At 44.3% G+C, this 21742-nt stretch overlaps 3 protein-coding genes across 3 annotated transcripts in view; 1 reads left to right on the top strand and 2 right to left on the bottom strand.

The window, feature by feature from the left end:
- LOC148436377 (uncharacterized) overlaps positions 1-11927 on the top strand; it is a 30516-nt gene extending 18589 nt beyond the window's left edge. The window contains exon 8 of the mRNA XM_088464980.1: positions 10299-11927. Within this exon, the coding sequence (XP_088321106.1) occupies positions 10299-10873 (575 nt within the window). The 3' untranslated portion in view covers positions 10874-11927. The remainder of the gene's footprint in view (positions 1-10298) is intronic.
- LOC148436375 (uncharacterized) overlaps positions 1-21742 on the bottom strand; it is a 125537-nt gene that overhangs the window by 87823 nt on the left and 15972 nt on the right. The window lies entirely within an intron of this gene.
- The window catches only part of LOC148436376 (uncharacterized), a 74513-nt gene that overhangs the window by 37940 nt on the left and 14831 nt on the right, over positions 1-21742 (bottom strand). The gene's annotated exons all lie outside the window — the stretch shown is intronic.

The following is a 21742-nucleotide window of genomic DNA, read 5'->3' as shown; positions in this document are numbered from 1 at the left end:
GATGCAGGGGGTCCGCCTGTTGCCCTATCTGCATGACCTCCTGTTGTTAGCAGGGTCTCCAGAAATCCTTCAGCACCATCTGCAACTGACAATATCTGTGCGGCAGAATCATGGCTGGCTGATAAACGGGAAGAAGTCCTCCTTGGTTCCCTCACAGAGGATGCTCCATCTCGGAGCCCTGTTGGACTCCCAATACCAGAGGATCTTTGTGACAGAAGACTAGATATCTGCATTACAGGCAAGGATACGCAGTTGCCTCCGCAGTCTGTGCACTCAGCAATGAGGTTACTGGGCTCCATGGTGTCGATGTTCGACATGGTGGAATATGCCCAGTTCCACTCCAGACCTCTGCAGAGGTTGATCCTCTCCAGATGGAATGGGTTGCCCAATCGGATAAAGACACAGACAATTGTGCTTTCCCCGGAGGAACGTCTGTCCCTAGCCTGGTGGCTGCAGACTGCTCACCTGAACAGGGGCCGTCCCTTTTGGATTGCGGACTGGGTCCTTCTGATGACGGACGCCAGTCTCTGAGACTGGAGAGCAGTGACGGGTCCACACTACTTTCAGGGAAGGTGGACGCCAACAGAATCTGCACTTCTAATAAACATCTTGGAACTAAGGGCAGTATTCAAGGCTCTCCAATAAGCAAGACATGTCATCCACGGAAAACCCGTGCAGGTGCAGTCAGACAACGCCACCACAGTGGCTTGCATAAATCGCCAAGGAGGAATCTGCAGTCAGGCGGCCCTGACAGAGGTGTCCCGCATGCTAGCATGGGCGGAATGCAATCTCCCTGCCATCTTGGCAGTGCTCATAAAAGGAGTCTTTCAACTGGGAAGCAGACTTTCCCAGCTGTCAAGACATGCATCCAGGAGAGTGGTCTCTCCACCAGGAGGTGTTTCAGCTACTGGTGAACAAGTGGGGCCTTCCAGAGATAGACCTCATGGTCTTCCGACACAACTAGTTTCCTGTGTACGGGTCAAGAACAAGAGACACAGAGGCACTTCTGGTGGTAGACACTCTGCCAGACCTGTGGACCTTACAGTTTGCATACCTCCATTCTCCCTTCTTCCTCACGTGATTCACAAATTCAAGCAAGAAGGCGGCACGCTCCTGCTGATAGCTCCAGCGTGTCCCAGACGGCACTGGTACTCAGACTTCCGGAGTCTATCCATAGACGCTCCGATGCTGTTGCCTCTACGTCCGGACCTGTTATCCCAAGGTCCTTGCCATCACCCGGACCTGGGTCGTCTGTCTTTGACGGCGTGGCTGTTGAGACTGCCCTCTTGAGGTCCAGGGTTTTTCCAGCTCTGTAGTTAACACCATGCTCAGAGCTCGGAAGCCGGCTTCTGCAAGAATTTACCACCGAGTGTGGCATACTTTCTTTGAATGGTGTCGCCCTAGAGGCTATGATCCTCAGGTTTTTAGGATATCCAGGGTTTTGGCTTTCCTACAGGCGGGCTTAGATCACGGTCTTCGCCTTGCTTCCCTGAAGGTGCAGGTTTCTGCCCTCTCAGTGTGGTTTCAGCGTAGGGTTGCTACACTTCCTTATGTCCGCACCTTTATGCAAGGTGTACTTTGCATACACCCTCCCTTTGTTCCACCTGTGGCTCCTTGGACTCTGACTGTTGTCCTGAGGGCTCTTCAAGGACCGCCATTTGAACCACTGGGCTCAGTGGATTTAAAATGGCTTACAGCTAAAACTGTGTTTCTTCTGGCCATTGCTTCGGCCAGAAGGGTGTCAGATTTGGGGGCTCTCTCATGTCGCCCTCCCTTTCTGATTTTCCATAGGGACAGGGCAGTGCTTCGCACTCGCCCTGGGTTCCTACCTAAGGTGGTATCTAGTTTCCACATCAATGAGGAAATCATAGTACCGGCCTTTAATTCCCCAGACCTCTCTGCTGGTGAGTCCTCCTTGGATGTGATACAGGCTTTACGGATTTATGTTGACCGTACCAGTTCATTTAGGAAATCAGACTCTCTGTTTCTCCTCTATAGTTTCCATAAGAAGGGTTGGCCTGCCACTAAGCAATCTTTGGCAGGATGGATTCGCATGGCGATTTCAGAGGCATACATTCATGAAGGCTTTTCTGTACCATCCTCTGTTAGAGCTCATTCTACTCTGTCTGTGGGTCCTTCATGGGCAACTCACCATGGTGACTATGCTGTTCAGCTTTGCAAGGCAGCCACGTGGTCTTCTGTCCATACCTTTTGTGAGGTATTATGCTTTTTATACCTTTGCCTCTCAGGATGCTCCCTTCGGACGGCGGATTCTCCTTCCAGCACAGGAGCATCCCCGCCCTTAAAGGACACTGCTTTGGGATATCCCCAAGGTATCCTGTGGAAACCCTATGGACCCTCCAGTAGAAAATAAGAGAGATGGTAAGAACTTACCCTTGTTATCTCTATTTCTACGAAGTCCATAGGCTTCCACAGGACTCCCGCCCTGTCGCACCTGTACTGCAGATGGGCTTTGCTCTGGTCACCGGTTTTTCCGTCTCCTTTTGGTGAGAATGTAATTCTTGATTGTTCCAGACTTTCTTCTCCTCCTTCTCCGGCCTATGGCTTTTGTCACATAACCTGGCTTGCCCTGGCTAGGGGGTGGGGTATAGGAGAGGGACCCCAGTGCACCATGGGAGGCTGAAAATTAACTCTGTGGTGCCCGATGTCTGACGTCATCGCCTATACCCCAAGGTATCCTGTGGAACCCTATGGACTTCGTAGAAATAGAGATAACAAGGGTAAGTTCTTACCATATCTCTTATTATACAGTGACTCATTACCCTAATTTAGTAGCATGACTTTGGTGGGGCTACTCTCCCTGAGGATGACCAGAGGACCATATAGAGCTGCTTTTGCTACATATATATCCACCTGGAGAACTTTGTGTAGCGTGGAATCAGCAGTTGTTGGTAGTCTACAAGTTTCCCATGTTTATGTGTGAGGGCGGTCTAGATGGATATTGTGGTGAACCACTGTCACTGGCTAATGAGGCTTCCTGCTCTGTGATGATGGCTAGGGAACGTTACCCAGCAAAGTCTGTATTTGGGTGAGATATGTGCCATCTTCATGTTTGAAATATGCTGTTAATGTGATTGTGACTTTATAAGCAAATATTTTATCTGTTCATTTAGAGTCTTATTTGTACAGCCATGGCCAAAAGTTGAGAATGACACCAGTATTGGTTTTGGCAAAGTTTGCTGCTTCAATGTTTTTGGCCCTTATTGTCAGATGTTATTATGGTATTGTTAGAAACTGATTGTAGTCTGGTCAGAAATAGTGCCAGTCTTGAGGGTGGATTTTGCACGGACTAATTGTGGCCACGAGGCTTACGGAGGTGGTACAGGTTTTTTGGGCTTTGGGAGGCAGCCTTGGGGCTGGCGAGCTTTGGCTCATTGTGGCCAGAGGCGCGGAGGTGAGATGCAGCCTTTGGGCTGTTGGAGCAGCCTAGAGGCCTGGTTGTGGCCTTTATAGGTGTTATAATAATGGTGTTTAGCAGCCTTTGGGCTGTGGGAGTAACCTTGAGGGCTGATTGTGACCTGGGGCCCAGGACCGTTGCAGCCTTTGGGCTGATTAGACTCAGGTGAGGTATGCAACAAGAACGCAAAGCTGCTACCAGTGCCGCCGGGATGACACTGGCGACTGTGTGCTAGATTGCGCACCTGGAACGCAGAGTAGCTACCGGTGCCGCCGGGATGGTACTGGCACCGAATGGTGACAGATGCTTCTGGGGTAGGAAGCGCTCCGTCCTGCCCAGATGGTACAAGCAGCACGCGTGGACGAGATGTAAGTGTGCCGCCTGGATGGAATAAACGGCACACATGAAATACAGGTAGACTGACTCAGGAGCTCGACTGACACGCAGGAGACTGGGAACCAGAAGTACGAAAAACTCTATCACCGGCATTGAGTGAAGGTCTGGCTGGAATTTACAGAAACAGGGCCCAACCAGAGCAGGTATCCATAATGACAGATTATTGAGCACCTGGGCTGTGTTCAGACAGAAGAATCAATCAATGTGCACTTGATGCTGCACACACAGACAGGCAGTAATTAATGCCGTGCCTCAGGCTGGAAACTGCAGAGCCTAACAGGTATACTGAAGTAAAATGACAAGCATTGTGAGTGATCCCACTCCCTTGACTGAGAAGCAAACCCACACATGAATAGTCTCAGGATGCTTTGCTGTTGGCATGACACAGGATGAAGACTTTTGGAGGATGGCCTGGTGTCAAGAAGGGCAGCAAAGAAGCCACTTCTCTCCAGGAAAAACATCAGGGACAGACTAATATTCTGCAAAAAGTAAGGGATTGGACTGCTGAGGACTGGGGTAAAGTTATTTTCTTTGATGAATCCCCTTTCAGATTGTTTGAGGCATCTGGAAAAATGCTTGTCAGGAGAAGGAAAGGTGAGCCCTACCATCAGTCCTGTGGGTATGCAGTCGGGAAGCCGGCGGACCTAATCCCGACAACCGGCTTCCCGACTATCATATCATATCATGGCAAGGATCTAAAGACAGGCGTCGATATGCCGACGCCTGTCATTAGACATACGCCGGGAGCTCGACGCCCGTCATCCCGAATGAAGGGACGCCGGACGCCGAGCGTGGATAGCCGCATTGGGGGAGGGCTAGGTTTAGGGTTCCCAGGGGGGACTTAGGGTTAGGCACCCCCCTCCCGGGAGGTTAGGTTTAGGCTAGGGGAAGGGGGGGTTAGCATTAGGCACCCCCGGGGGGACTTAGGGTTAGGCAACTCCCCGGGGGACTTGGGTTCAGGCGGTGGGGAAGGGGGGGGGGTTAGGTTTACGCACTGGGGGGAAGGTTAGGGTTAAGCACCCCTAAGGGAGGGTTAGGGGGTAGAAATAGGTTAGTATATATTTACCTTTGACGATCAGGATTTCCTCCTCTGCTGGGATGCCGCTGTCAGGATTCCAACCGCTGGGCATGGGTCCGGCAGTAAATCATACTGCTTCAGTCCAGTGTCGTGCTAACAGTAAAGCATCCTGAGACCATTCATGTGTGGGATTGCTTCTCAGCCAAGGGAGTGGGCTCACTCACATTTTTGCCTATGAACACAGCCATGAGTAAAGAATGGTACCAAAACATCCTCCAAGAGCAACTTCTCCCAACCATCCATGAACAGTTTATTGACGAACAATGCCTTTTCCAGAACAATGGAGCACCTTGCTATAAGGCAAAAGTGATAACTAAGTGGTTCAGGGAATAAAACATCAAAATTTTGGGTACTTGGCCAGGAAACTCTTCAAACATTAATCCCATTGAGAACTTGTGGTCAGTCCTCAAGAGGCGGGTGGACAAACAAAAACCCACAAATTCTGACAAACTCCAAGCATTGATTAGGCAAGAATGGGCAGCCATCAGTCAGTATGTGGCCTAGAAGTTGAGTGACAGCATGCCAGGGCGAATTGCAGAGGTCTTGAAAAAGAAGGATCAACACTGCAAATATTGACTCTTTGCATAAACTTAATGTAATTGTCAATAAAAGCCTTTGACACTTATGAAATGCTTGTAATTTTACTTCAGTAGACCATAGTAACATCTGACAGTATACCATAGTAACATCTGACAGTATACCGGTATACCATAGTAACATCTGACAGTAGACCATAGTAACATGACAGTATACCATAGTAACATCTGACAGTAGACCATAGTAACATCTGACAGTATACCATAGTAACATCTGACAGTAGACCATAGTAACATCTGACAGTAGACCATAGTAACATCTGACAGTAGACCATAGTAACATCTGACAGTATACTATAGTAACATGACAGTATACCATAGTAACATCTGACAGTAGAACATAGTAACATGACAGTATACCATAGTAACATGACAGTATACCATAGTAACATCTGACAGTATACCATAGTAACATCTGACAGTAGACCATAGTAACATCTGACAGTAGACCATAGTAACATCTGACAGTAGAACATAGTAACATGACAGTATACTATAGTAACATCTGACAGTATACCATAGTAACATCTCACAGAAAGGGCTAAAAACACTGAAGCACCAAACTTTGTGAAAACCAAAACTTGTGTCATTCTCATAACATTTGGCCACGGCTGTAGTCTGTATATTTGTAAATGTAATAATGTGGTTGTAGTTTGTACCTGCAAATTAAACAAATATACTTCTTCATAATAGTAACATAGTGGTGTAGTGGTTAGCATTGCTATCTCTCCACACTGAAGTCATGAGTTTAATTCTAACCCAAGGTGCCATCTCTGTGGAGTTTGTATGTGTTTCCTCCAACCCTTTAAAAACCATAGGCCCGTATTCAATTAGGTGCGAAAAGTCTGAAACTGCGGAAAAGTATAGCGGATGACGTCATTTCGCCAGGCGAAAACTTTCCGCCGTATTCAATTGAAACTTGTTTTTGCATTCCCGAATACGTAATGTAATAGGCGAAAAAGATTAGCCTATGAATAGCAGGCGGAAAAAAGTGCAGAATTTTTATTTTGGGGTGCAAAGGTGGGGAAACCACTCTGGGCCCTTGGGGTCAGCCCCAAAAAGGATAACTGCGTAAAAAAAAAAGTGAGACACCCCAAAAAATGACTTTGAAAATGGGTGTGAAAAAGTACAAAGTCGAGGTACAAACTTCAAAACTAGCAAAATAGTTTTTTGGGGGTCTGCAAGTGTAGGTGAGGTGAGCTTTTGATTGCAGGTGCTTGTTGAGGGTGCGCTTTTTTGTTTTTGAAAACTTCACTTTAGCGACTTTAAACCATGCTAGTACCCATTTTCATGTACCCCAAATTTGACAGGACTACTTATCTTCTCAAAAAATAAAAGTTAAATGTTATACTTCATCACTTGTGCTCAGGCGCTAATTGGAAGCAATTGTCACAAGTTAAGTGCCCCAAATTACTCCATTAGGGCTAATCGGGGACATCTATAGTGATCCCCAATGTTAGTGCATCTTTTGGGGGGTGTCAGGCTCATTTCTCCATTTTTTTACAGTACTTTTCGCATGTTTAAGTTTCGACAGGTCTCGTTTTTTCTCGTCCTTTGGAATTGAATAAGGCGAATAGTGGGGGCGCGCACGAAAAGTTTCCACAGCCAAAACACGCGTAGTCGGCGAAAAGTATTGCATGCGGAAAAAGTATTGCGAATGCGAAACTAATTGAATACGGGCCATAGTGGTAGGTTGGCTTCTGACACAAAAATTAACCCTAGTGTGTGTGTGTGTATATGTGTCTCCATGTGGTAGGGAATATAGATTGTAAGTTCCACTGGGGCATGGACTGATGTGAATGGCTAAATATTCTCCGTAAAGTGCTGCTCAGTGTGTCTGTGCTATATAAAGTGCTTCTCGGTATGTCTGTGCTATATAAAGTGCTTCTCGGTATGTCTGTGCTATATAAAGTGCTTCTCAGTATGTCTGTGCTATATAAAGTGCTTCTCAGTGTGTCTGTGCTATATAAAGTGCTGCTCGGTGTGTCTGTTCTATATAACGTGCTTCTCAGTGTGTCTGTGCTATATAAAGTGTTTCTCAGTATGTCTGTGCTATATAAAGTGCTTCTCAGTGTGTCTGTGCTATATAAAGTGCTTCTCAGTGTGTCTGTGCTATATAAAGTGCTGCTCGGTGTGTCTGTGCTATATAACGTGCTTCTCGGTTGTTTGTGCTATATAAAGTGCTTCTCGGTGTGTCTGTGCTGTATAACGTGCTTCTCGGTGTGTCTGTGCTATACAACGTGCTTCTCGGTGTGTCTGTGCTATACAACGTGCTTCTCGGTATGTCTGTGCTATATAACGTGCTTCTCGGTATGTCTGTGCTATATAAAGTGCTTCTCGGTATGTCTGTGCTATATAAAGTGCTTCTCAGTATGTCTGTGCTATATAAAGTGCTTCTCAGTGTGTCTGTGCTATATAAAGTGCTGCTCGGTGTGTCTGTTCTATATAACGTGCTTCTCAGTGTGTCTGTGCTATATAAAGTGTTTCTCAGTATGTCTGTGCTATATAAAGTGCTTCTCAGTGTGTCTGTGCTATATAAAGTGCTTCTCAGTGTGTCTGTGCTATATAAAGTGCTGCTCGGTGTGTCTGTGCTATATAACGTGCTTCTCGGTTGTTTGTGCTATATAAAGTGCTTCTCGGTGTGTCTGTGCTGTATAACGTGCTTCTCGGTGTGTCTGTGCTATACAACGTGCTTCTCGGTGTGTCTGTGCTATACAACGTGCTTCTCGGTATGTCTGTGCTATATAACGTGCTTCTCGGTATGTCTGTGCTATACAACGTGCTTCTCGGTATGTCTGTGCTATATAACGTGCTTCTCGGTATGTCTGTGCTATACAACGTGCTTCTCGGTATGTCTGCTATATAAAGTGCTGCTCAGTGTGTCTGTGCTATATAAAGTGCTACTCAGTGTCTGCTAAATAATATGCTTCTCAGTGTGTCTGTGCTATATAAAGTGTTGCTCAGTATGTCTGTGCTGTCACGGCCAGGAGGGTCTCGGCATGGTGGTCGGTGGGTATTACCTGTGAGGTCACTATGGCGGGGGGTGTCTGGTGGTGGCGCTGGTGTTTGGCGAGAGGCTTTGGCTGCGCGTGGTTCTGTGCGGGCACATTGTCACGTGGTGAGGCCTGGCGGTGTTTCTGTGCCGTTTGGCATGGGCGCCGCCATCTTGCCTTCTGACCATGTGATTCAACTGCCCAATCCTGGTGACTCATGTTTTCCCTCCAGCCAGTCATAGCACGGCACGGGGTATTTAGGAAGGTCCAGAGCCTTCCTTCATTGCCAGTGCAACGTGTATCTCAGCCTAGCTGAGAGGGAGTTCTCTGTGCTCATCTCTTGTTCCTGTGTATACGCTATCTGCCAGCCTACTTGTCCGCTCCAAATAACCCACTGGACTACCCTGCATCCTCCACTGCCTTTTCCCCTGCCTGAGTGCCTGAGCCTACTGACACCCTACACCCTGCCTCTATTTCACTCCCAGCTGGACCCATCACCTCTGCCTGTGTTTATTTCAGTTCACTAACCTACATACCTGGACTGTTCTTATCTGCCACTATCTGGACATTCTACCATTACCCTCACTACAGTAATCAAGTGCACTTTAGTGCTAAACCTGGACTTTTGCTTTTGCCATTCCCATATCTTCTAAGCCACTCATTAAAAATTCTACCTTTTTATTTAATCTGCTTCTGTGTTTGCTCCTGTCACCACCCCGGGTCCACAACTAAACCAGAACATTACATGTGCTATATAAAGTGCCGCTCGGTATGTCTGTGCTATATAAAGTGGCGCTTGGTATGTCTGTGCTGTATAAAGTGGCGCTCGGTATGTCTGTGCTATATAAAGTGGCGCTTGGTATGTCTGTGCTGTATAAAGTGGCGCTCAGTATGTCTGTGCTGTATAAAGTGGCGCTCGGTATGTCTGTGCTGTATAAAGTGGCGCTCGGTATGTCTGTGCTGTATAAAGTGGCGCTCGGTATGTCTGTGCTGTATAAAGTGCCGCTCGGTATGTCTGTGCTGTATAAAGTGCAGCTCGGTATATCTGTGCTGTATAAAGTGCTGCTCGGTGTGTCTGTGCTATATAAAGTGCCGCTCGGTGTGTCTGCGCTATATAAAGTGCCTCTCGGTGTGTCTGCGCTATATAAAGTGCTTCTCGGTGTGTCTGTGCTATATAAAGTGCCTCTCAGTGTGTCTGTGCTATATAAAGTGCCTCTCAGTGTGTCTGTGCTATATAAAGTGCCACTCAGTGTGTCTGTGCTATATAAAGTGCCGCTCAGTGTGTCTGTGCTATATAAAGTGCCACTCAGTGTGTCTGTGCTATATAAAGTGCTTCTCAGTGTCTCTGTGCTATATAAAGAACTGTGAACTGTATGTCTGTGCTGTATAAAGTGCCGCTCGGTATGTCTGTGCTGTATAAAGTGCCGCTCGGTATGTCTGTGCTGTATAAAGTGCCGCTCGGTATATCTGTGCTATATAAAGTGCTGCTCGGTGTGTCTGTGCTATATAAAGTGCCGCTCGGTGTGTCTGCGCTATATAAAGTGCCTCTCGGTGTGTCTGCGCTATATAAAGTGCTTCTCGGTGTGTCTGTGCTATATAAAGTGCCTCTCAGTGTGTCTGTGCTATATAAAGTGCCTCTCAGTGTGTCTGTGCTATATAAAGTGCCACTCAGTGTGTCTGTGCTATATAAAGTGCCGCTCAGTGTGTCTGTGCTATATAAAGTGCCACTCAGTGTGTCTGTGCTATATAAAGTGCTTCTCAGTGTCTCTGTGCTATATAAAGAACTGTGAGTAATAATACAGTTATTGTATTTCCAGCAGATGGACGCACAAGCAGGAATGACTTGGAGGGAGATCTCATCTTGTCTACAGATATTAAAATAGAAGATGACATCACACAGAAATTTCCAGGAGATAATCCTGTTATGCTAAATATACATCCAGTACCTCACAGTGCAGCTATATCATGTTATCTCTCTAATTGTAACCAATGTTCTTCTGATACCTCCGCTTTTGTTACACATAGTGCAGCTCATACACCTGATAAAATATTTCCTTGTTCAGAGTGTGGGAAATGTTTTACACACAAATCACATCTTGTTACACATCAGAGAAGTCACACAGGGGAGAAACCATTTTCATGTTCTGAGTGTGGGAAATGCTTTAAGGAGAAATCACATTGTGTTAGACATCAGAGATATCACACAGGTGAGAAACCATTTCCATGTTCTGAGTGTGGGAAATGTTTTACACAGAAATCAGATCTCATTAGACATGAGAAAATTCACACAGGTGAGAGGCCATTTCCATGCTCTGAGTGTGGGAAATGTTTTACACGGAAATCGCACCTTGGTAGACATCAGCTGTCGCACAGGAGAAAAGCATTTCTATGAGCTGTAACAAAACAAGATTATGGCAACACTTCGGTCAGTATTTTAACATCTTCATTTTTTTTTCCGCAGATAATTGGGATGTGTGTCATTGATATAAAAAGAGGAGGGATGTGCAGCGCTTGGGAAATCTAAACAACAATAAATAATTCATATAGGGCTTGATAAAGATGCAATAAAATTGTATAGGTTCAATATGAAGACTCTCAGGGGTGGTGACAGATTTCATCTGTACCTTCAGGAGGAAATCTGGATGTTCTAACTGAATTCCCTCCACCCAAATGATTTAATCAATCGAACTGAACGCTATCACCTGATATTTCTGTGGTCTTTCAGATAGAAGAACCCCCTCACCTGCTCCTGTATGACTTCACTTATGTGTGTCACGGTCAGAGCTGTTTTTTATCTGGTGAGTCGCGGTCTCTGCCTGTACGGGTGCTTTGGCGCGGTCCTACCGGTGGGGATGCTGGTGTCTGGAGGTTGGCGTGAGGTGTGCATGGATGGGCACTGCTGGGTGCCGCCATCTTGGTTTTGGACATGTGACATAAATGGGCCAATTAGGTCAGAGCATCTGGTGTGAACTCTCAGCAACCAATCATGCACCTTCCCATGGTACTTAAGGGTTGTCAGCACACCCTCTAGTTGCCAGTGCAACGTATACACGGCATAGCTGTGTGAGAGTTCTCTGTGCTCCTTAGCTCCTGTTATTGCAGTTCCAGCTGTGACTCGTTTCCTGATCTGTCTCCACCTCAGGCTGTTCCCGAATACCCGCATCTACCCTGCCATACCCCGATACTTACCTCACTGTTGTGACTTTGTCAGCTCTCCGGACTCAGAGCCCACTCCGGTATACAGACTTCTGTTCCTCAGTTACTCCTCCATTGGACTCTCTGCTTCTCTCCCTGTCATTGATTCTCAGCCTCACTATTTGGACTTTGCTCTTCTGCCAGGACATGTTTTCTGCCTCACATCACTCGGACTTGTTTATTTACTGCCAGTTACTTGTTTACTACCATTTCATGAATATTAATAATCCGAATAAACCTGCTGCATTTCAGTACTGCAAACCCGTTCCTGTATGTACTCCTGCATCCACCCCGGGTTCACAAAATAGTCCAGACCTGAGAATGTGATTTTTTTTACCTCTTTATTTATGTGTGTGTGTGTGTGTGTGTGTGTGTGTGTGTGTGTATATATATATATATATATATATATATATATATCTCTGTGTGTGTGTATATAAAATATATAGTAAAAATGATGACATAGTTATCCACCCTGCTGACAAGGGCAGAGCGATTGTCATACAGATTGTGTCTGATTTATAGGTCTGATATCATGAATCGGCCTAATGATGGAGTTACATACAGTAAATTAATGAGAGATCCCACCATGTCGTTCAAACTGGAAATTGACAATGTGTTACAACAGGCTGTCACAGATGGTATCATTACCAAACGAATCATGGAGGCACTTGGTCAGGAATACCCTGTTGTTCCTTTATTATAAATCAAGAACAGATAACAGCAGTCGGCGCTCATAGGGGGGGAAGACAAGATGTTGAACCACTAGCTGCTCTTTCAGGAAATATCCCAAATTCCTTCAACAAATGTACAAAAAAGAAAATGCTCTGTGGTTGGAACCACCTGCCCACAGTTTTTGCCTACCTGGTTTAAACATTACAAGGTACTATGTTATGTGAATATCCTGCCTACAGTTTTTGCCCACGGGAGCTGTGGTCTACCTCTTGATAGCAGTTCTAAAAATCCTGTCTATTTGGGCAATATATCATCTGGGGCTTGTTAGCCCTGAACATCCAGCCCCAAGTTTTTGCCCACCAGTTTGGTATCAAGATTATACTATAGCTATACAATTATGGCACCAGGAAGCTTCACTTCATAATCAGACTATCCCCATTTAAGGACTTTGGTCCTGAACACCCAGCCTAAAGTTTTCGCCTACCAGCGTGTCTTTAAGACCCATTACATATTAACACAATTGTTAGTTATACTGTCTCATTACACTTCCCAACTGGCACTCAGACATTAGACTCCAATACCACAGAGCGCTTTTTTGTACGTTCCTTTATTATACACCATCCCAAAGATACACAAGAGTGCGACTAGCCCACCAGGTCGGCCGATTGTTTCTGCCCATGGTTCAATTTTCCAACCCATTTCACAATGTTTAGATATTTTGTTGCAGCCGTGTGTCACTAAAGACTTACCTTAAGGATACGACTTCCCTTTTGGTTGAATTGCAACACCTGGGAACCCTGCCTAACAATACTCTGCTGTGTACCCTTGATGTACGCAACTTGTGCACCTCCATTCCCCATGAAGCGGGGTTGAAAGCAGTACAGGAAATTATTATTGACAACTCTCCCTATGTGGGCCCGGGACCTAGCTTTATTATAAAACTAATATCTTTGCTATTGCATCAAAATGATTTTTTATTTGATGGCAAGTTTTATTTGCAAGAGGCCGGATGCGCCATGGGTTCGAATGTCGCACCAACCTATGCAAATATTTTTGTTTTCACAGGAGAAAAAAAATAGTTTTTTTGATTATACAGAAATTAATTGGCATATCCTTTTGTTATATTGATGACCTCATTTTGTGGACAGGCAATGCAGAAATACTACATCAACACATTGAGACTATTAACCAACTAGGGGGACCCATCAAATTTACATACAGAACTATAAGGAGATTGTATATCATGATGTGAGGATTACTATGAGTAAGCACGGATTACAGACTACAGTGTTCCAGAAGGACACGGACATTATCGTGATACTCTAGTTTTCATCCTGAAGCATTGAAGTCCGGTCTTCCCTGCTCACAGATGTTACGTGTGACCAGGATCAATAATAACAGATCGCTACTTGAAAAACAACTTAATGAGATGATACAGAAATTCACTATACGTGGATATCCGGAAGATCTTCTCCAGCAACGTAAGAATAAGGTTCTTCAATTACCTAGAGAAGCACTTTTTAAAAGATATTAAACCTAAATCTAAAAATAAACAAGATCAAGTGATCGGGGCAAGCAGCCCTATTGTACAAAAGGCTACTAGAGCAATATGGCCTATAGTGTCTACAGATAAAGACTTGAAATCATTTAAGAACAAAGTTCCCATAGCATGTTATTGCTGGGGCAGGAACATTAGGGACCTGGTGGTTTGGACTGACATCATCAACTTTGATCAGTACAGACTGCGACCTACCACAAAGAGACTGGGTTGTTACAGGTGCATAAACTGTGTAACTTGCAGGTATCGAACACGGGGGGTTCTTTTCGACACCTGCACAGTGGCAAATATATCCCTATACGTCAAGTTGTCACATGCACCACATGTTTTGTGGTGTATATCATTAGATGCCCATGAGGGGCTATATTATGCGGCCGGGAGCCTGTGAACCAATCATGCTGTAAGAGATATACAAGTGTAGAAAGCTACAGTATAAGAACCCCAAACAACCAGCTAGAAATAAAATAATACAGACTAAAAGCAAGAGTTAGATGGAACAAAAAAATAGGCCAAGATGAAAAACGGAAACATACAAACAAAGAAACAACCCCCCCGTAAGTGTATAATAAACCATAGTTAAAGGGAAGGGAGAAACCCAAAAAGAAAAATGAATAAACAAATTAGATAAACCTTAATGAATAGAAACATATTGAAAAAAAATATTAAAAAATAATAATGAAAAAATTATAATACAAAAAACATAAGTAAATAAAACAATGCCAATCACCCAAGAAATTTCAACCTAATCTAGACATATCTAACCAAAGAATAAAAGCCAAGATGATGATAATAATAAACAAACAAAATAAGAGACAAAGAGTAAAAAATACAAAAAAAATTATAAAAAAAAATAATCAAATCCCACAACTATAAATACCACAACAATATCTATAGTAGACAAAAAAGCAGAAAAATCTAAATGTTTTGCCACTGGCTGGTCGCTGGTCTGGTTAGCAACAGCCGCTCTAAAAGTTGAATGATGGACCACCATACATTTCTTGAAGGCTCTCGACCTGGAGTCATGTGTTGCCAGGTAACGGCGTGCGTGCCTCAAGGGAATGCACTGGGATACGGTGAGACGTCACAGTTTGGCGTCCTGTGGTGTGTGCTGGGTGGATTGTATGCTGACACGCTCGGTTTGGTCTGTCATTTCTCTATTTATGGAGGAGTAAGTTAGCTATTTGCTTGCTATAGGATGTACTGTATCTGTATGTCATTATTTTCTCCTTGATCTGGTCTGACAACCCCGATCAGAACTGACTCCACAGTGCAGGATCATTCCACCTAGAATCCACAGCCCACTTCCAGTACACAGGACAATAATCTTCCACTGCCCAGCTGTCCTGTCTCAGAGACCGGAGGCTAGCCTCTGCCAAAGCTGCTTTGTCTGGGTCATCGTAAAGCAGTCTGAGGGCAGCGAAAAAGGAGTCTACGGTCTGAAGGACCACAGAACTGGGAGGAAGACCGAATGCCCAAGTCTGTGGGTCCCCCTGCAGGAGGGAAATGATAATGCCTACACGTTGGACTTCAGATCCCGAGGTTAGAGGCCTAAGCTTAAAATAAGGTTTGCAACTCTCTCTAAAGTTAACAAAGTCCTTGTGAGTTCCAGAAAAATGGTCAGGCAGATTGAGTTTGGGCTCAAGACCCATGGCACGAATGGGTGCTGTCCGTTTCTCTTCAATGTTGAGGGAAAGTTCCTGGACCTCCTGGGTTAGGACTTGAATCTGGGCTGCCAGAATTTGTGCTGGATTGAGTCCGGGTTTCATGACTAACCTCTAGTTTGTATGGCCGGCGATAATGTTAAAGACTGAGGGTTAGTCTTGGTTAGACCTGGTGTAAACAGCCTTGAGGGCTGATTTGCATGAATTGGTGGTAGCCGAAAGGCTAGAGGTGAGAGCTAACCTTTGGGGTGTTGGAGCAGCCTTTGGGGCCGATTTAGATGTAGGTAGTGGCGGCCAATGGACCAAAGGTGTGATGCAGCCAATGGGCTGTTGAAGCAGCCTTGAGGGCCAGGAGCAAGATGCAGCCTTTGGGCTGGTAAAGCAGCCTTGAGGGCTGGTTTGCCTTGACTGGTGGCCTGAGGGCCTGGATCAAGATGCAGCCTTTGGGCTGGTGAAGCAGCCTTGAGGGCTGGTTTGCCATGGCACGTTGTGACCTGGGACCCCAGGGTTAGAAGCAGCCTTTGGGCTGATGGGTCTTAGACATAGTGCTGCTACCAATGTCGCCGGGATGACACTGGTGATGGTGCACGGATTTGTACACATAGAATGCTGAGTAGCTACCAGTCCCACCAGGATGACACTGGCGATGGTGCGCTGGTTTGTGCAGTGGGAACACAAAGTTGTTACCGATGCCGCCGGGATGACACGAGACGATGCACAGGATTGCGCACTAGGAATGCTAAGTTGTGGCCTATGTCGCCAGGTTGACACAAGCTGCCGGGCTAGACTGGTGCTTCAGGAGGAGGAAGCACACCGTGCCGCATAGATGACACAAGCGACACGAGCAGGTGGAATGCAGACTGCGCTGCCTGGATGGTACAAACTGCAGCAAACAAACACAGTGAACTGGCACAGGAACTCGACTGAGAATCAGGAGACTGGAACAACCGGAAGCACAAGATACTCTATCACCGGCAAGGATTGCAGGACTGGCTGGAATATAACAGATACAAAGGCCAATCAGAGAAAGCCTTGTAAGCCTCCCTAATGACAGACCAATGAGCAGCTGGCCTATGCACACTGGCAAATAAATTAGTGAGCAGCTGATACTGCACACAGGCAGACAGTTAATTACTGAACACATGTGATCAGCACACAGACAGGATTAATTGCAGTGTCTCAATGGCAATTAAAAAATTATCTGCTAAGCGCAGATCCTAACACCACTCCAGAGATAGTCACATTTGTTTGGATAGAAAAATTAAGATAAGTGGTTGAGGCGACAATTTAGTACTTTACTGTCTACACTGTGGTTCTAGTCATTAACTCTATTATGTTCTATACAGTTACTATGTGCTTCATGTGTTGCCTTTGTATCGCATGGATACATCCTTGTTTTCTCTATGTGATATCGTATGCACATCACTCACTTGTAATACCAATTTTGTACCCATGCTTACTCTTTGATATGTCTCTATTACACTTGTATCATTGTGTCGTGCTTCAATAAAAAAACAAAACATAACAATACAAATAAAAGCACATTACATTCCTGTAAAAAAAACATATTACAATACAATAACAAATATTAAAATTCTGTAAAAAATAAACATATTAAAACATTTAACATTAAAAATCACAAAATAATTTCCAATTATAGCTAAAAATCTATATGTCCATATTTTTCTTCTTCCTAGGAATGTCTATGGATTATGAGCGAGAGTCAGTGACTGGATTCCTCAAAATCCTACAGTCCAAAGAATGTCTATGGCGGATAAGCTGTAGACAATACCATAATAAGTCTCAAAAATTGGCAGCTTTGGAGGTGTTTTTGGAGTACACCAAAAAGTTTATTGCGGATGCTACCCTCAAAACAGTCCGTCTGAAAATCCAAAACTTGTGTACGGTGTACATCAAGAAGAAAAAATGGCCGAATCAAAAAGGTCCGGAGCAGGCACCGATGACGTGCATCATCCAATGCTGTGGTACTATAACTTGATAAGCTTCATCAGTGAACAGGAGCCACAATGCCCATCTGTCGTCCTGATGGCCGAGCCAGAGGGAGAAGAGGAGGCGGCAGAAGTGAGTGGACCATCTAAGGAGATTTTGTTCATACACCAAAACTTTTTTTTTTTTAAATAATCCCAAATGTCCACTGTAGTCAGTTAGTTCACAGACAGTCCTGCCATAGCACCGCACTTGTTCAGTTGAAATAGGCCATATACTCCTCCCTCTCTTTTTTTGCATGTGCAGTTGATGTTGTTTGAATTGGAGGTGAAATCACTGATGTAAACTGGGCAATCTCTTCCGGATGTCCTACATCTTCTGGTCTAGCTGTGACTGGTCCTCATTGTGTAGTCTTTCTTCACAGAAAGTTATGCAGCACACAGCACGCCATCACGACCCAGTCTATCTTGTCCACACGTAAGTTTATGGTGGCATGGAAAATGTAGAACCGGTTGCTGAGTATTCCAAATGCATTTTCCACAGTGTGTCGTGCACAGGATAGACGATAGTTGTAGATCCTCTTCTGTCTGGTCAGGCCCCTCTGTGCAAATGGCTTCATCACATGTTCATGTAAAGCAAAAGCCTCGTCTGCAATGAAAACATAATTTAGGCTGCGCTGTGTCTCGTACAGTGATGGCAAGTTGAGGGTTTTGTTGGTGAGTCTCTGGTAGAATGCCGTTTGTTTGAAGGACCCACCATCCGAAGCACGCCCATTCTTGCCAACATCTACAAACATAAATTCGTAGTTGGCGTTCACCACTGCCATGAGAACGATGCTGAAGAAGCCTTTATAGTTGTAGTAATATGATCCGGTGTGGGCAGGTGGTTGATGCGTATGTGTTTTCCATCGATGGCTCCTCTGCAGTTAGGGAAATTCCAACATTGTTCAAAATCTTCAGCGATGCTCCTCCACTCCTCCATGATGTTTGGAAACTAGAAAAAGTTGTTTTCCTATATAGACTCCCACCCACGAACCTGATATGTCCTCCACGCCGGACCTAAGTTTGATCGGGGACAGCGAAGTGGAAACTTCTTCCCCAGTGCCAACAACCATTCTAACCCCCCCATCATGTTCCGCACCTTCCCAACGAAAAATGAAAAAAACATGGGAAAAAGCAACATCAGTACACAGAGCAGGAGGACATATTTCTGCAGCAAGCAGAACGCATCCTTCAGAAACAGCCGGATGATATTGATACTTTCACAGCACATATCAACAGTAGAATGCGTAAAATGGATGACCCAACAAAGAAAATTTCCATAGGCTCATGTATGAGCTATTAATAAGGTCACTAAATAGTAATTGACATGAGTCAACTTACATTGCAGACCCACTTCTGTATTCACCTGTCCCAACTGCCTATGTGAGGCCCCCTCAGCCCAGTTGGAGGTTACTCCCCCACCCAGTACCCCACCCACAAGCCAGACTATTTATACTACTTTGCTGGAGGCAGAGGATGATTTGCCCCGTTATTCATAACTATTAGGTATTTTTTTTTGTATTATTGTTGCCTGTACTATCATCAAATTTTATCACTCCCAATAGGTGCTGTATGCTATATGGTGGTGATGACGGTGATTGGACAAAGTCACAACACACATGGCATAAGTACAAATTGATGGAAGCTGGGGCCATAATCTGTACTTGTGCCATGTGTGTATTGGCCTGTTCAATTGATTGATAAAATTTGGTGATAGTACAGGCAACAATAATAAAAAGATAATACCTACCACCAAATTTTATCACTCCCTATAGGTAGGCTGCTGTATGTTATATGATGGGTCAGATGCCAGTTTGAACAGGTATCCAGAATATAAAGTCCAATTGGAAGGATAGAGATTTAGAGGGTAATCTCGCTAGAGCCGAAATGAGGTGGACCTTTAACCTTGACACGCTAATACCAGGGGGTTTAAATGCCGATTTCGAGCTAAAGTGGTTTTTACATTAAAATTTTAGTATGTTGATTTTATCCTATAAGGGACAGGTGACGATGTGATATCTATTTGGAAAATCACCACTATGTTTTTTATAAATATATATATATATATATATACATACACAGTTTTTTTATACTGTATTTATTATAATGTATTTTAATTATTAGTACATAGTGCATTTATTGATATACACATCTACATTAAAAAAAAATATGCCCAAGTAGTTTACCTGCGGATTCAACCATTAATACTTGGGTATGTGAAACTGGAACACACAAAATATATACATTTAAAACCCCTCCAATCATGACCGAATAGCTTATTTGCGGAACTATCAGCACTTAATCCTAAATATGCGTTCCAGGAGATTGGAACACATTTTGGAACTTCCTGTATGTGACATACCAGCAACAGTAATTAGACTTCCAGCTTGCGTTCCACTGGAATTGAACGCGATCTCGGAAGTTCCAGTATGTGACACACTTCTGGTGAGGCGCAAGATAATCACATTGGATCTCCCTTGGTGCTGTGTGCCAAACCACTGTTCCCAGGGTTGGCGCATATAGCTCCTTTAGAGGGGATCTTCATACACTATATTTAAATTCAGTATTTTTTTATTGATTTTAAGAAAATAGAAACGAACATAACAAAAATACCCCCAAAAAATGTGGTAGACAATGAGAAATGAAAAAATACAGATATGCAGCACTGATAATAGCATATATCAAAAACAACATGTTGAAGAATATATATGAGCAAACAGGATATAAATGCAATCTCCAACAAATAATTGAATAGAACAGGTACCCGAAGGCGCTATCCAGATACCTGCAACTTGAACCAGCGTAAAAAAAAGGGGGACATGGAAAATAACCACACTATATAATACAAAATATATAAAAAGAAAATAAACCCCATCTACCAAAATAAATGATAAACCCAAAACAAACCACCCAATTATCCCCCACCCTGTATGACCTAACCCCAACCCAGACACACTTGGATCCCCAAAACATGCCACCCCCCAAATCTGTACTAGCTACCTAAGAAACTACCCCCCCTCCATCCATCCCTAATACAGGATATTAAAACAATGTAAATAACCAGGGCTATAAATTAATGACCTTAAGCTAGGTCAACTCAGCTCTCCCGTTTTAAAGAAAATAATTATTGAGCTCCCTCCATACAAATTACTTGAAACCGCACATTCAAATGTACAACAATCAGGATTATATAAACTATAAAATTAGTCTGGCCAGGCCTCAACCTCTTGCCAAAATAAAAACAGAAAAATTGACCTGTCCCATCCTACTCGGAAACAAATAGAAAAACAAGTAAAATATTTGAGTTTAAAATCTTGGAATCTCAAAACATCTAATATAAATAGAAGCAGAATTTTGTGGCAAACCATTGTAAGCCCAACACCCCCAGCCTCAAAATAGTTGACAAATACAGGCAGGTCCACAGCCAGTGGAAAAAATAAGTCCAGAATATCCTCTTTTGGAGAGGATATGAGAACAGCAGGAACAAGAGATTTAGGCACAGCCATCTCAGCCCCATCAGATATCAGCGAAGGAGCAGAACAGGAAGTCATGGTGTCCATCTATAACTTGATTTACTGAGAATATTCTGAGTAGATATTTCAATTGCCCGAAGGATCTGATACAAAGAACTGTCCATCTTTGAAGTGAGCGAGCTCGGATATATCCAATATATACATATATATGTGTGGAGCATAAATCAAGGATAAGTCCAGGATATCAAATAGCAGAATATTTGGAAAACAATTAGCTGATCACAGCTGAGGTGATGGGTGAGGAAGTCTTCCACAAAATGTACCAAACCAACAGGTTTAAGTCCAGGAAAGTAAATATCAGGAGATAGAAGGCGTTAGGCAGGAAGTTACCAGTGTGAAGAGAGACAAGTGTGATGATCATCCAGTCTGCATACTAAGAAGCATCAGCACCACAAGGACACTGAGAAGGCAGCCAGAAGGATCCCAGCAACAAAATGGCAACGGACCTCGTCTCAGGCACCCCAAACACCGGAGCTAGCAATTTGCGACCACGGAGAAATCAGCAGCAGGATGTGGCAGCAGAACTTCAGGAGACACTGCCGGAGGTAAGTATAAATCCAGTAAGCTAAACCCACTCCAGTAGGTAGTTGTGGGAGTCGGAACAGAATCACCAGGACAGGGTATAGAGGAAGGCCCGGCTTCAACGATAACTGA

This window comes from Taudactylus pleione, unplaced genomic scaffold (genome assembly GCF_031769625.1).
Source record: "Taudactylus pleione unplaced genomic scaffold, aTauple2 ptg001781l, whole genome shotgun sequence".
NCBI classification, from domain to species: Eukaryota; Metazoa; Chordata; class Amphibia; order Anura; family Myobatrachidae; genus Taudactylus; species Taudactylus pleione.
Note: the sequence above shows the minus strand (reverse complement) of the source record. Positions and strands in the feature narration are given on the sequence as shown.